The sequence below is a fragment of the Nerophis lumbriciformis genome, linkage group LG22 (assembly GCF_033978685.3).
Source record: "Nerophis lumbriciformis linkage group LG22, RoL_Nlum_v2.1, whole genome shotgun sequence".
NCBI lineage: Eukaryota > Metazoa > Chordata > Actinopteri > Syngnathiformes > Syngnathidae > Nerophis > Nerophis lumbriciformis.
The window spans coordinates 41,459,810-41,473,606 of record NC_084569.2 but is presented as its reverse complement, the minus strand read 5'-3'; the positions used below and the strand labels follow the sequence as shown (position 1 = coordinate 41,473,606).

Genomic DNA, 13,797 nt, shown 5'->3' with positions numbered 1-13,797 from the left:
CTGGTGACGTTCACTCCGTTCCACCAATCAGATGCAGTCACTGGTGACGTTGGACCAATCAAACAGAGCCAGGCGGTCACATGACCTGACTTAAACAAGTTGAAGAAATTATTGGGGTGTTACCATTTAGTGGTCAATTGTACGGAATATATACTGTACTGTGCAATCTACTAATAAAAGTTCCAATCAATTAATCAAAAGTGTGAAGGAAAAAAGACCCTTTTATTTCAACCGTACATCCCGTCAAAAGCCTAAAGACTGACTGCACAGTTCCTGTCTTCACAATAAAAGTGCCGCTCCATCGCGCCTGCGCTTTCAAAACAAGAGTCTCCGAAAGCCAGCGCAAACAAGCTAGCAAGATACGGAGTTTGCCGCCAATGTATTTCTTGTAAAGTGTATAAAAACGAATATGGAAGCTGGACAAATAAGATGCCAAAAATCAACCACTTTCATGTGGTATTAGACAGAAAGGAGGAACTTTTTTCTCCTCCATTTGAAAACGTGGACGCTATCAGCACTACTGTCTGATTCCAATCAATGCAAGTCATCAGAATCAGGTAATACACCAACTTATATTCTTGTCTTCATGAAAGAAAGGAATCTATATGTGTTAAACATGCATGTATATTCATTAAAACACCTTTAACATGTAAACAAAAACGGCAAAATAAATAAATATAAATTATATACTGTATATATACATATATATATATATATATATATATATATATATAAATATGATATGTGTGTGTATGTTACTCATCAGTTACTCAGTACTTGAGTAGTTTTTTCACAACATACTTTTTACTTTTACTCAAGTAAATATTTGGGTGACTACTCCTTACTTTTACTTGAGTAATAAATCTCTAAAGTAACAGTACTCTTACTTGAGTACAATTTCTGGCTACTCTACCCACCTCTGGTTTTGTGTCAAACTAGCTTTCGGTTTGATTAGCTATTAGCATGACTGCTCCTGGCTTGCTATTGCCTTGTGGTTAACATGTTTAGCCTACATCTTGATCTACTAAAAAAATGCACTTTAATTAACAGAGTTAATTATTATTTGCTTAGACGATCGGCTCCACTCTGTATGGAGACACATAATTAGCTGCTAGCCGCTTGTCAGCAGAGGGACTGAAAGTTAATACAGTGTCAGCAGAGGGGCTGGGCCTTTGTGATCGACATTAAAAGGCATTCATTGTCACAAAAATATATCCATACTGATCAACTGCCCTCCTTACAAATTGTAAGCAAAATTGAAATGTCAGAACATGTTAACACTTGCATATACACCAATGGTGCACTTAAAATGTTCCTCTGTATTTGAAAGTCTCACCTTTCCTGGAGTTGATTATTGACATTGGTGAAGCGGTTCTTCAGATGTTTCACCTCACTCTCCTGGCGGCGGATGTCCGGACAGTACTCGTTGAAGTTCTGCTGCAGGGAGCTACACACTTGCTTGGTCATGTCCAAGTCCCTCCCCAATGTGTTCAAGTCGTCCTTCTTTAAGGCAACAGCCTGACGAATGTCCTGTTTGATGGCAGGGAGGCACCCGACAGAGACAGCTTAAGTTCTGCTTGTTTTGGACTGGAAAGTAACCCAGTGTCGGACATTTGTAGTTTGCACACCTGCAGCTGCCGGCCGCGGTTCATCAGAGCATTTGTTTGGTCTGGAATGGCGCCATCTTTAACGAGCTGTTGCTCGAACCCAGAGACCGTGCCTTCTACCTTCTGCATCTGCCTCTCCAGGAACATGGAGGCTGAAGCTCTGTGGGAAGGGAAGTAGAGAACAAGCATTGTATTTATGCAGCTCCTCCATTGTTCTTTCTCTGAGGTCATCTTACTTTTTATCATAAAGATCAATCAGGCTGTTGATGTCGTCCATTTTGGTGTTGGCAGCAGCCAGTTTGAGTGGCAAGATTGAAGCGTGCGGTCCGAGTGGTTTCTTGGCCAGAACGGGCTCCAAGTCTCTCTGAATGGCAGACTTCTCTGACTCGAGCCTCCTCGCCGTCTGGGCTGATTTCTAGAGTGTAATCACATGATGGATGCTAATGAATATTCCCATTCATCCAGGTCAGGGTATTCCCGAGGCCTTGAATCGATTGCAAACGGACAGTTCATAGAAGACATTTCGAAGGCTTCATCAGTTCATGCTCACTGACTCAGATAGGACAGCTGTAGTCTGGTGCAGGATCCAAAGTATTTATCATCACATGAGGGGACATGCCCAGACTAGGATGGTTTCGCTCTATTGTGGTGTAAAGTGACAGTTGATGAGAGATGAATGGATGTGAGGCAAAACGTTTTCTGAGACGATCTGAATAGTCCAATTGCGACAGATTCAATGCCTCCAGAAAACTAATGGTGGATATAACCATTAGGGGGCAAAATGGAAAACAGCAAACAGTGTTGGCGTTAACGCACTTTTTGTGTCTTTTCACGCATTGTAATCAGAAAGGACGCGCAATTCCAGAATTCCGCCGGTGTTTTGTTTTGTTTATATTTGCTGGATCAAATTTCTGCCTCACAATACGAAGGTCCTGAGTAGTCTTGGGTTCAATCCCGGGCTCGGGATCTTTCTGTGGGGAGGACCGAAGGTCCTGAGTAGTCTTGGGTTCAATCCCGGGCTCGGGATCTTTCTGTGTGGAGTTTGCATGTCCTCCCCGTGACTGCGTGGGTTCCCTCCGGGTACTCCGGCTTCCTCCCACCTCCAAAGACATGCACCTGGGGATAAGTTGATTGGCAACACTAAATTGGCCCTAGTCTGTGGATGTGAGTGTGAATGTTGTCTGTCTATCTGTGTTGGCCCTGCGATGAGGTGGCGACTTGTCCAGGGTGTACCCCGCCTTCCGCCCGATTGTAGCTGAGATAGGCTCCAGCGCCCCCCGCGACCCCAAAGGGAATAAGCGGTAGGAAATGGATGGGATGTATGGGATGGAAATTTCCGTCCCCATTTATTGTGTTTTTGTTGGTCTTAAATTTTGATTCCCCGAAAGTTCTACCAATGACAAATACTGCCTCAGTTTGCACTCGGACAAGTTTACCGCGGTGGGCTGTCAAAAAAAAAAAAGACTTGATGGTAAACACTAGGGTGAGTGTAAAGTCAACCTTTTGAACTTCATCCTGTGCCATGACTCCAGTAAATGACTTGTTTTAGTCTTTGTGAGTCCATGGAAACGTCACCTTTATCTCCCGCTGAAGCGACATCGTTCGAGGATGGAGACAGGCTAGCTGTCTCAATCAGACATTATTGTGAGGTTTTGTGTTAGTGTTCCTAAAAATCAGATATACCGGCCCCCAGACACATTTTTTAACTCTAAATTAGGCCCCCCCGAGTCAAAATAATTGCCCAGGCCTGTCCTATAGGGTGAAGAGTGAGCTGGAGCCTATCCCAGACGACTCGAGGAAAGAGGTAGAGTACGTTATGAACTACCGGTTATGAGGCGCTCAATGAATAGATATTGTCAGGTTGTCTTTCGGATTTCAATCCAGGGGGTGTGTGTGTGTGTGCACCTTTTTTTGTCTCCTCGAGGGTAAGTGACAGAAAATAATTGAGAACCACTCATCCACTTTCATCCTGTACTTGAGTTATTAAAAGTAGATCAGGTGTTACGTTCAAGTCTTCCTATTTACGCAGGAATTCCCATCGCCTAAATGACGCAGCTGCCACAAAGATGGATAAACATTTTTTGTTTCAAATAGGGTTGCCTCGTTACCAATATTTTGGTACCGGTACCAAAATGTATTTCGATACTTTTCGAAATAAAGGTGACCACAAAAAATGACATTATTAGTGTACATGAAACATATGTTTATTAATGTAATTTAGTCCTTAAATAAAATAGTCAACATACTAGACAACTTGTCTTTTAGTAGTAAGTAAACAAACAAAGACTCCTAATTAGTCAATGCAGTAACATATTGTGTCATTTATACACCTATTATTTTGTACACATTATGAGGGACAAACTGACTTTATAAACATAATATGAATTTTAAAAAAAGGAAAAAAGATTTTGTGATGATTAAAAAGTATGGATGTAATCATAGTAGTATCGACTAGATACGCTCTTGTACTTGGTATCATTACAGTGGATGTCAGGTGTAGATCCACCCATGGCATTTGTTTACATTGTGACGGCGGTGAGCTATTGTATCCTCCTACGGTGTGTAGTGAAGCATGTTTAGCTATTCCTCGTCCTGCGGTGATAATGTTACTTGTAAGAAACGTACTTTATTTGTCGCCATGGAGACGACGATTAGTGGTTTAGAAGTAGCTAAAACGCTGTGGATGGATGTTAGCCGCTAGCTAGCTAGCCATGCCTTAAAGCAGCTCTTCCTGAGGGTGTTTCAGTGTTATAACTTTACCTTTATCTTGACTTTTTACACCAAAATGTGTCCATTCTCCCTTTTCTGTCTACTAGAGATGCGCGGTTTGCGGGCACAACCGCGGAGTCCGCGGATTATCCGCGGATCGGGCGGATGAAATTTTTAAAAATTAGATTTTATCCGCGGGTCGGGTCGGGTCGGGTCGGGTCGGGCGGTTGAAATAAAAAAAAATTAGATTTTAAATAGATTCAGGCGGGTGGCAGTTAAACCAATTGGGAAATATATATACATAGTTAAATGTTGTTACCCCACCGGGAGCCGTAGCTGAGGCGATCCGCGAGAAGGGCCCGACGCACGTCCAGGGTCACCACCGCGCCCACCGCACCGACACCCCGCCTCGTCCGCCTTCGCCGCGGCCGGCGTCACGCGCAGCAGGTAAGCAGCTTACCTGCCCGCCACCCCCGTGGCCGGGGGCTCGTAACAGGGGTCACTCCGCGCGCTCCGCGCGCGCAGCTTACCTGCCCGCCACCCCTGTTGCCGGGGGCGCGTAACAGGGGTCACTCCGCGCGCAGTGCGCTCACGAAAGGGGTGGGGCTCACCCTGGTTGATATAGACAGCAGCTAGGACGGTGGCCATGGAAGTCGGAACCCGCTAAGGAGTGTGTAACAACCCACCTGCCGAATCAACTAGCCCTGAAAATGGATGGCGCTGGAGCGTCGGGCACATACCCGGCCGTCGCCGGCAGCGAGATGCGCTTGGAGGTGCGCTCAGCGCGGCTCCCATATGATTGCGCACTGGTGTGCGTCTGGGTCGTGACAGCGTGGCCCGCGAATGTCTGTGCTGCATTGGATCAGTCTCCTTTCTTTAACAGGCAAAAGCTTTATAACCTCACTTATGCCTTGCATCGTCTATATTAGATATATAACAACGGGCGGGTGCGGGCGGGTGCGGTTCTGATCAAATGTTACATCGGGTGGATGGCGGATGGTTGACGACTTTCTGATGCGGTTGCGGATGAAATAATTGCCTATCCGCGCATCTCTACTGTCTACACACTGTGTCTGCTTGTAAGTACTCTGTGTGTGTGCGCTGCCCAACATGCTCCTCTGCTCGTAAAACCAGCAACGTCACAACCTGACGACGCACCGTCATGCCCGGGAAGTGGTACTTTTCAAACAGAGTATAGTACCGTTTTTGATTCATTAGTACTGCAATACTATACTAGTACCGGTCAACAGTCAATGACATTCACCATGAATAAAATGGAAAATGGTCCAGGTAATACGTGTGATCGGTATTGGCAAAGGCCAACCTCACTCATGCATGATGGGAATCAGCAGCATAAAACCCTGATGGGAACATCCCCAGTATCGATGATTGTTGTCCCTGTCGAGGCAGATCTTTTTTCAGACACAAACAGTCACCTTGTGATCCTGCAGCCTGGTTTCCAGGTCGAGTACCGGGTTGCGATTGTCCAGAGGAGTCCTCAGTCGTCTCTGGATGTCCATTTTGCAAAGATCCAGATTGCCGTTGAGCTCATCTAGTTGTGTGGCCAGTTGTGCAGCTTTTGGGTCTCCTGAGGCGCTCCGCACTGGAACTAGGGAGCAGCAAACGGTCAGTCCAGCAGTCGGGGAAGAGGATGTTTTGAAAACATAACTCCTCCTAACCTGCCTTCCGAGGGCGATCCACCTCCACGGTGGGGGCCTTCAGTGAGGAGGTCATAGCCGATCTTTGTTTCTTCAAGTCGGACAACTTCCTCTCAAAACTGCACGTGCAATGTTAATACACATCATCACCTATGAAGGCTCAGTGTTGGGGGGGGAAAAACCTACCTGTCGACTTTCTGCATGGCCTCGTCATCAGGCGGCGGAACCATAAAACACGCCCCGGGAAGAGTCTTGGTCCTCCTGCCGCTATCTTGCAGCTCCCACATCTCATTATCGCGGATGGACTTTAACGTCAGCTCATCGCCGCGCCTCACTGCTCCCTGAAGTCGTATCACAAGGCCCATAAATGACACTTGAACGAGTCTCCGGGCGTTTGTGAAAGTCTAAAGTCTCTCACGTTTTGGTCCTCCCAGTCGCACAGAGCCACGGCCTTGGCGGGCTTGGTCAGCTGGCTCCGGCGGAGCTTCAGAGGCACTACGTTGCGGCTGATTTCTCGGAGGGCCGCCAGGCGCTGCTCGTTCCTCTTGAGCGCCGGTTCGTCTCCCTGAGGGGAGAAATTTATCGTGCCGTCAGTAGAGGAACGCGCCACTCAAATCTTGCAGACATACTCTCATAATAGCCCGGTGACACACACCATCTGGCAGCTGGCCCAAAAAAACTGATCTGGGATTAAATAAACAAGCTTGGAAGAACCTGAATTTAGAGATTTACTTTTACCCAAGCTGGCTACAACGCCAATATTTACAACTCAAGCAATCTGCTTATGTTTTTTATTATGGGCCTGCTGCATTCCTCATACTTCAACTTTTATCATTACAGTTCCTCACGTTTAAGTTAAAGTACCAATGATTGTCACACACACACACACAAGTTGTGGTGAAATGTGTCCTCTGCATTTGACCCATCCCCTTGGTCACCCCCTGGGAGGTGAGGGGAGCGGTGATCAGCACCGGTGGCCGCGCCCAGGAATCATTTTTGGTGATTTAACCCCCAATTCCAACCCTTGATGCTGAGTGCCAAGCAGGGAGGTAATGGCTCCCATTTTTATAGTCTTTGGTATGACTCGGCCGGGGTTTGAACTCACAACCTACCCATCTCAGGGCGGACACTCTAACCACTAGGCCAGTGGTTCTCAACCTTTTTTCAGTGAAATTTTTTAAAATTCAGGTACCCCCTAATCAGAGCAAAGCATTTTTGGTTGAAAAAAAGAGATAAAGAAGTAAAATACAGCACTATGTCATCAGTTTCTGATTTATTAAATTGTATAACAGTGCAAAATATTGCTCATTTGTAGTGGTCTTTCTTGAGCTATTTGGAAAAAAAGATAGGTTTTTATTTATATTTATAAAGGATTTTTGAATTGTTGCTATTTTTAGAATATTTAAAAAAAATCTCACGTACCCCTTGGCATAACTTCAAGTACCCCCAGGGGTACGCGTACCCCCATTTGAGAACCACTGCACTAGGCCACTGAGTAGGTGGTTAATACGATTAATACGAGGACGGCGTGGCGCGGTTGGGAGAGTGGCCGTGCCAGCAACCTGAGGGTTACTGGTTCAATCCCCACCTTCTACCAACCTCATCACGTCCGTTGTGCCCTTGAGCAAAACACTTCACCCTTGCTCCTGATGGGTGGTGGTTAGGGCCTTGCATGGCAGCTCCCGCCATCAGTGTGTGAATGTGTGTGTGAATGGGTGAATGTGGAAATAGTGTCAAAGCGCTTTGAGTACCTTGAAGGTAGAAAAGCGCTATACAAGTATACCCCGTTTACCATTTAATATGAGACGGATCGGCCAACGAACCCCCACATATGTTATACCATCGGAAAGGTCTCACTCGCGCCTACGGTGGTACTTTAAGTTGGCAACATTTTGTGTTACCATGGTGACGCTATTCACGAATTTAAAAATACATTTTAAAAAAGGGTCAATTTAATGGGTACATACTAGAGATGCGCGGTTTGCGGGCACAACCGCGGAGTCCGCGGATTATCCGCGGATCGGGCGGATGAAATTAAAAAAAATTAGATTTTATCCGCGGGTCGGGTCGGGTCGGGCGGTTGAAATAAAAAAAAATTAGATTTTAAATAGATTCAGGCAGGTGGCAGTTAAACCAATTGGTAAATATATATACATAGTTAAATGTTGTTACCCACATACGAAAAACGAGCAGGCACCTGCAGCATATGCCACAACAGAAGAAAAAAAAGAAAAGAGATGGACACTTAAGGAGCGGAGAAGGGACGCCTCGCCGGGGTCCGGGACCGAGGCCCCTTCCCCCGAGAGGGCCCCACCGGGAGCCGTAGCTGAGGCGATCCGCGAGAAGGGCCCGACGCACGTCCAGGGTCACCACCGCGCCCACCGCACCGACACCCCGCCTCGTCCGCCTTCGCCGCGGCCGGCGTCACGCGCAGCAGGTAAGCAGCTTACCTGCCCGCCACCCCCGTGGCCGGGGGCTCGTAACAGGGGTCACTCCGCGCGCTCCGCCCGCGCAGCTTACCTGCCCGCCACCCCTGTTGCCAGGGGCACGTAACAGGGGTCACTCCGCGCGCAGTCCGCTCACGAAAGGGGTGGGGCTCACCCTGGTTGATATAGACAGCAGGACAGTGGCCATGGAAGTTGGAACCCGCTAAGAAGTGTGTAACAACCCACCTGCCGAATCAACTAGCCCTGAAAATGGATGGCGCTGGAGCGTCGGGCCCATACCCGGCCGTCGCCGGCAGCGAGATGCACTTGGAGGTGCGCTCAGCGCGGCTCCCATATGATTGCGCACTGGTGTGCGTCTGGGTCGTGACAGCGTGGCACGCGAATGTCTGTGCTGCATTGGATCAGTCTCCTTTCTTTAACAGGCAAAAGCTTTATAACCTCACTAATGCCTTGCATCATCTATATTAGATATATAACAACGGGCGGGTGCGGTTCTGATCAAATGTTAGATCGGGTGGATGGCGGATGGTTGACGACTTTCTGATGCGGTTGCGGATGAAATAATTGCCTATCCGTGCATCTCTAGTACATACCCTTTTTAAAGGACGATTGCTCTGAGACAAACACCAAAAAGACAAGGTTACCTCCTCTTGTAGCTCAGCCATACTTTCACGTAGCTCGGTGCTTAACGTCTCAATTTGTTCACACACTTGTCTACTTTCGACACGATAACCGACAGCATGCTAACGTTAGCTTGCTAATATAAGCATGATATTTCTTTAGCTAAATTTGCTTCCGTTTACCCCAGAGTCAAATAACTTGGTACTTTTTAACTGTTAGACTGCAAACGTTAGCACGCTAACAAGCTAATATTAGCATGCTAACTTTTTTTTGCTGTTTTTTTCACTTTTTTCTTTACTCCCGCAGCCATACACCTTACACGGCTGTGTTACTTGATATATGAGACATGCTAACTGTTAGCATGCCATCGTTAGCACGCATGCTAAGTGTTACATTTTAATGTGAGCATGTTTTGGGCTAGGTCTATAGCTCATTGTGCACAGTTACACCTAAAACTCACGGATTCAGACACTCGTCACCATCTTAATCAAAATGTTGTAGTTATTAATGTTATTCATATTATTCCTATTCTCTGCATCTTTGGGGGCCTTAAACGCACCAAAGTTTTCAAGCACCTCAGGGCAATAAAGAAAAATGTGCTACTATGGTGGTCCTGAATGCGGACCTCAAAACTCACTACCCAATCACTCTGTAGCGCCACCTATAGATGTAAAAACAAAAGTTTACAGATTGAAATGTGGTATGTCTATTATGACGGGACGCACAAAAAAAATCCATTTTGGTTTGGACCAGTCATTGAAACCAGGCTTATCATATTTTGATGAGATTCTTGGTATTTTGACCAAATTAGCCTTAATTGTTAGTTGTTTTGTTATCATTTTAATCATTATTATTATTCATCATTATTAACTGCTACTGAAAGTAGTTCCAGCAATTTATTCCTATTCTAATTCATAACATTTGGACTAAAAGTTGCATTTAATCATAATTAGTTAAAGAGGTATTTCCATTATAAGTAATAGTATTATAACTGCTACTAACATTTTTGTAATACTATTACACTTAATGTTATAATTACGGTTATTAAGAGTTATTATTAACCTCATTATTGTAGGCATTGTCAATGTCATAATAGATCAGGGTTTTATGCTGCTGATTCCGATACTGATCATGAGGGAGATTGGCCGATACCAATACCGATCACATGTATTTACTCTAAATGTGTTTACATTATTCATAGTGAATGCTATAGGCGATTTTACAGTATCAGCAAAAGGTTTAAACTACTTCCTTTTATTCTCTTATTACATACAATTGTTTGATCAAAACAAAGTCGATAGTACACAAAAACTACTATCTACAGGTAAAAGCCAGTAAATTAGAATATTTTGAAAAACTTGATTTATTTCAGTAATTGCATTCAAAAGGTGTAACTTGTACATTATATTTATTCATTGCACACAGACTGATGCATTCAAATGTTTATTTCATTTAATTTTGATGATTTGAAGTGGCAACAAATGAAAATCCAAAATTCCGTGTGTCACAAAATTAGAATATTACTTAAGGCTAATACAAAAAAGGGATTTTTAGAAATGTTGGCCAACTGAAAAGTATGAAAATGAAAAATATGAGCATGTACAATACTCAATACTTGGTTGGAGCTCCTTTTGCCTCAATTACTGCGTTAATGCGGCGTGGCATGGAGTCGATGAGTTTCTGGCACTGCTCAGGTGTTATGAGAGCCCAGGTTGCTCTGATAGTGGCCTTCAATTCTTCTGCGTTTTTGGGTCTGGCATTCTGCATCTTCCTTTTCACAATACCCCACAGATTTTCTATGGGGCTAAGGTCAGGGGAGTTGGCGGGCCAATTTAGAACAGAAATACCATGGTCCGTAAACCAGGCACGGGTAGATTTTGCGCTGTGTGCAGGCGCCAAGTCCTGTTGGAACTTGAAATCTCCATCTCCATAGAGCAGGTCAGCAGCAGGAAGCATGAAGTGCTCTAAAACTTGCTGGTAGACGGCTGCGTTGACCCTGGATCTCAGGAAACAGAGTAGACCGACACCAGCAGATGACATGGCACCCCAAAACATGGTGGAAACTTTACACTAGACTTCAGGCAACGTGGATCCTGTGCCTCTCCTGTCTTCCTCCAGACTCTGGGACCTCGATTTCCAAAGGAAATGCAAAATTTGCATGGTTGGGTGATGGTTTGGGGTGCCATGTCATCTGCTGGTGTCGGTCCACTCTGTTTCCTGAGATCCAGGGTCAACGCAGCCGTCTACCAGCAAGTTTTAGAGCACTTCATGCTTCCTGCTGCTGACCTGCTCTATGGAGATGGAGATTTCAAGTTCCAACAGGACTTGGCGCCTGCACACAGCGCAAAATCTACCCGTGCCTGGTTTACTGACCATGGTATTTCTGTTCTAAATTGGCCCGCCAACTCCCCTGACCTTAGCCCCATAGAAAATCTGTGGGGTATTGTGAAAAGGAAGATGCAGAATGCCAGACCCAAAAACGCAGAAGAGTTGAAGGCCACTATCAGAGCAACCTGGGCTCTCATAACACCTGAGCAGTGCCAGAAACTCATCGACTCCATGCCACGCCGCATTAACGCAGTAATTGAGGCAAAAGGAGCTCCAACCAAGTATTGAGTATTGTACATGCTCATATTTTTCATTTTCATACTTTTCAGTTGGCCAACATTTCTAAAAATCCCTTTTTTGTATTAGCCTTAAGTAATATTCTAATTTTGTGACACACGGAATTTTGGATTTTCATTTGTTGCCACTTCAAATCATCAAAATTAAATGAAATAAACATTTGAATGCATCAGTCTGTGTGCAATGAATAAATATAATGTACAAGTTACACCTTTTGAATGCAATTACTGAAATAAATCAAGTTTTTCAAAATATTCTAATTTACTGGCTTTTACCTGTATTACTCTGGTTTTTAGTTTTTGCCCTCAAAGTCCTCCTGTCTCCAAGGAAGTAACATTAATAAAAACAACAAACATTTTTAGAAAATAAAGATATAAATCTAATCACTCTAGTATCGATCATACAATGATACTACCCTTGGTATCGGCACCACCAATGTATGGGTCAATCAGCCCCCTGCCGGTTGTATTATCCTCTCTCTAGACTCTTATTTTGTTCATTTCTTGTTAATAAATGCTTACTTTTTTGCTGTACGCTTCTTGAACTTTACTAAGCACTTATTTCTTAGTGTTGTTTTCAAGCTCGCTTAGCAGCTATCTTAGCTATTAGCATGCATGCTCCTGGCTTGCTCTCGGTGTGTAGCATGTTTTTGCCCTCAAAGTCCTCCTTAAAGATAGTAAGAAATGTAGTTTACCTGTCTTGTCGTAATGAAGTTGATTATTGTTTACTGAGTGTGTGTGGAGACGCATAATTAGCGCTAGCCGCTTGTCAGCGGGGGGACTAAAAACAAATCATGTCAGTCAGAGGGGGTCCTGTGATCGACATTGAAAGGCATCAATCGGCAATAGCGATCACATAGTTTTTCATGAAGATCTGATCGTTCCAACAATAGCTAGGAGGCAAGTCCATCCATCCATCCATCTTCTTCCGCTTATCCGAGGTCGGGTCGCGGGGGCAGCAGCTTAAGCAGGGAAGCCCAGACTTCCCTCTCCCCAGCCACTTGGTCCAGCTCCTCCCGGGGGATCCCGAGGCGTTCCCAGGCCAGCCGGGAGAGATAGTCTTCCCAGCGTGTCCTGGGTCTTCCCCGTGGCCTCCTACCGGTCGGACATGCCCGAAACACCTTCCTAGGGAGGCGTTCGGGTGGCATCCTGACCAGATGCCGAACCACCTCATCTGGCTCCTCTCGATGTGGAGGAGCAGCGGCTTTACTTTGAGCTCCCCCCGGATGACGGAGCTTCTCACCTTATCTCTAAGGGAGAGCCCCGCCACTCGGCGGAGGAAACTCATTTCGGCCGCTTGTACCCGTGATCTTGTCCTTTCGGTCATGACCCAAAGCTCATGACCATAGGTGAGGATGGGAACGTAGATCGACCAGTAAATCGAGAGCTTTGCCTTCCGGCTCAGCTCCTTCTTCACCACAACGGATCGATACAGCGTCCGCATTACTGAAGACGCCACACCGATCCGCCTGTCGATTTCACGATCCACTCTTCCCTCACTCGTGAACAAGACTCCGAGGTACTTGAACTCCTCCCCAACCCGGAGATGGCACTCCACCCTTTTCCGGGAGAGAACCATGGACTCAGACTTGGAGGTGCTGATTCCCATCCCAGTCGCTTCACACTCGGCTGCGAACCGATCCAGTGAGAGCTGAAGATCCTGGCCTAAGGAAGCCATCAGGACCACATCATCTGCAAATAGCAGTGACCTAATCCTGCAGCCACCAAACCAGATCCCCTCAACGCCCTGACTGCGCCTAGAAATTCTGTCCATAAAGGTTATGAACAGAATGGGTGACAAAGGGCAGCCTTGGCGGAGTCCAACCCTCACTGGAAACGTGTCCGACTTACTGCCGGAGGAGGCAAGTATGCTAACAAATATGTTGGAGTACAGTCTTGTAAATGAATGAAAGATATCTGGATTTCTGCAGTTCATTGTAATAGAATAGTACCTGAATGTCCAAGAGAACCTCTGAGTTGCTCTTCCCAGTCAAAAACTTCGGGTCCAGGTTGTTGGTGAGTCTGTCCACCGACTCCGACAAGGTCTCGGCGTCCAGCTGGAACTATATGATAAACCCTGGTTCATTAACAAGGAGCTCATCAGCAACCGGTCCTGTGTCGGTGTCGGTGT

The 13,797-nt window shown here is 45.7% G+C and overlaps 1 protein-coding gene and 1 long non-coding RNA gene across 2 annotated transcripts in view; one reads left to right on the top strand and one right to left on the bottom strand.

Moving 5' to 3' along the window:
* Positions 1-13,797, bottom strand: part of evplb (envoplakin b) — a 43,204-nt gene that overhangs the window by 9,358 nt on the left and 20,049 nt on the right. The window contains exons 10-17 of the mRNA XM_061973876.2: positions 13,619-13,729; positions 6,393-6,539; positions 6,161-6,315; positions 5,996-6,093; positions 5,753-5,925; positions 1,844-2,022; positions 1,629-1,767; positions 1,337-1,530 (exon numbers count right to left, since the gene is read on the bottom strand). Of these exons, the coding sequence (XP_061829860.2) occupies positions 1,337-1,530; positions 1,629-1,767; positions 1,844-2,022; positions 5,753-5,925; positions 5,996-6,093; positions 6,161-6,315; positions 6,393-6,539; positions 13,619-13,729 (1,196 nt within the window). The remainder of the gene's footprint in view (positions 1-1,336; positions 1,531-1,628; positions 1,768-1,843; positions 2,023-5,752; positions 5,926-5,995; positions 6,094-6,160; positions 6,316-6,392; positions 6,540-13,618; positions 13,730-13,797) is intronic.
* Positions 1-13,797, top strand: part of LOC140679719 (uncharacterized) — a 36,017-nt gene that overhangs the window by 12,689 nt on the left and 9,531 nt on the right. The window lies entirely within an intron of this gene.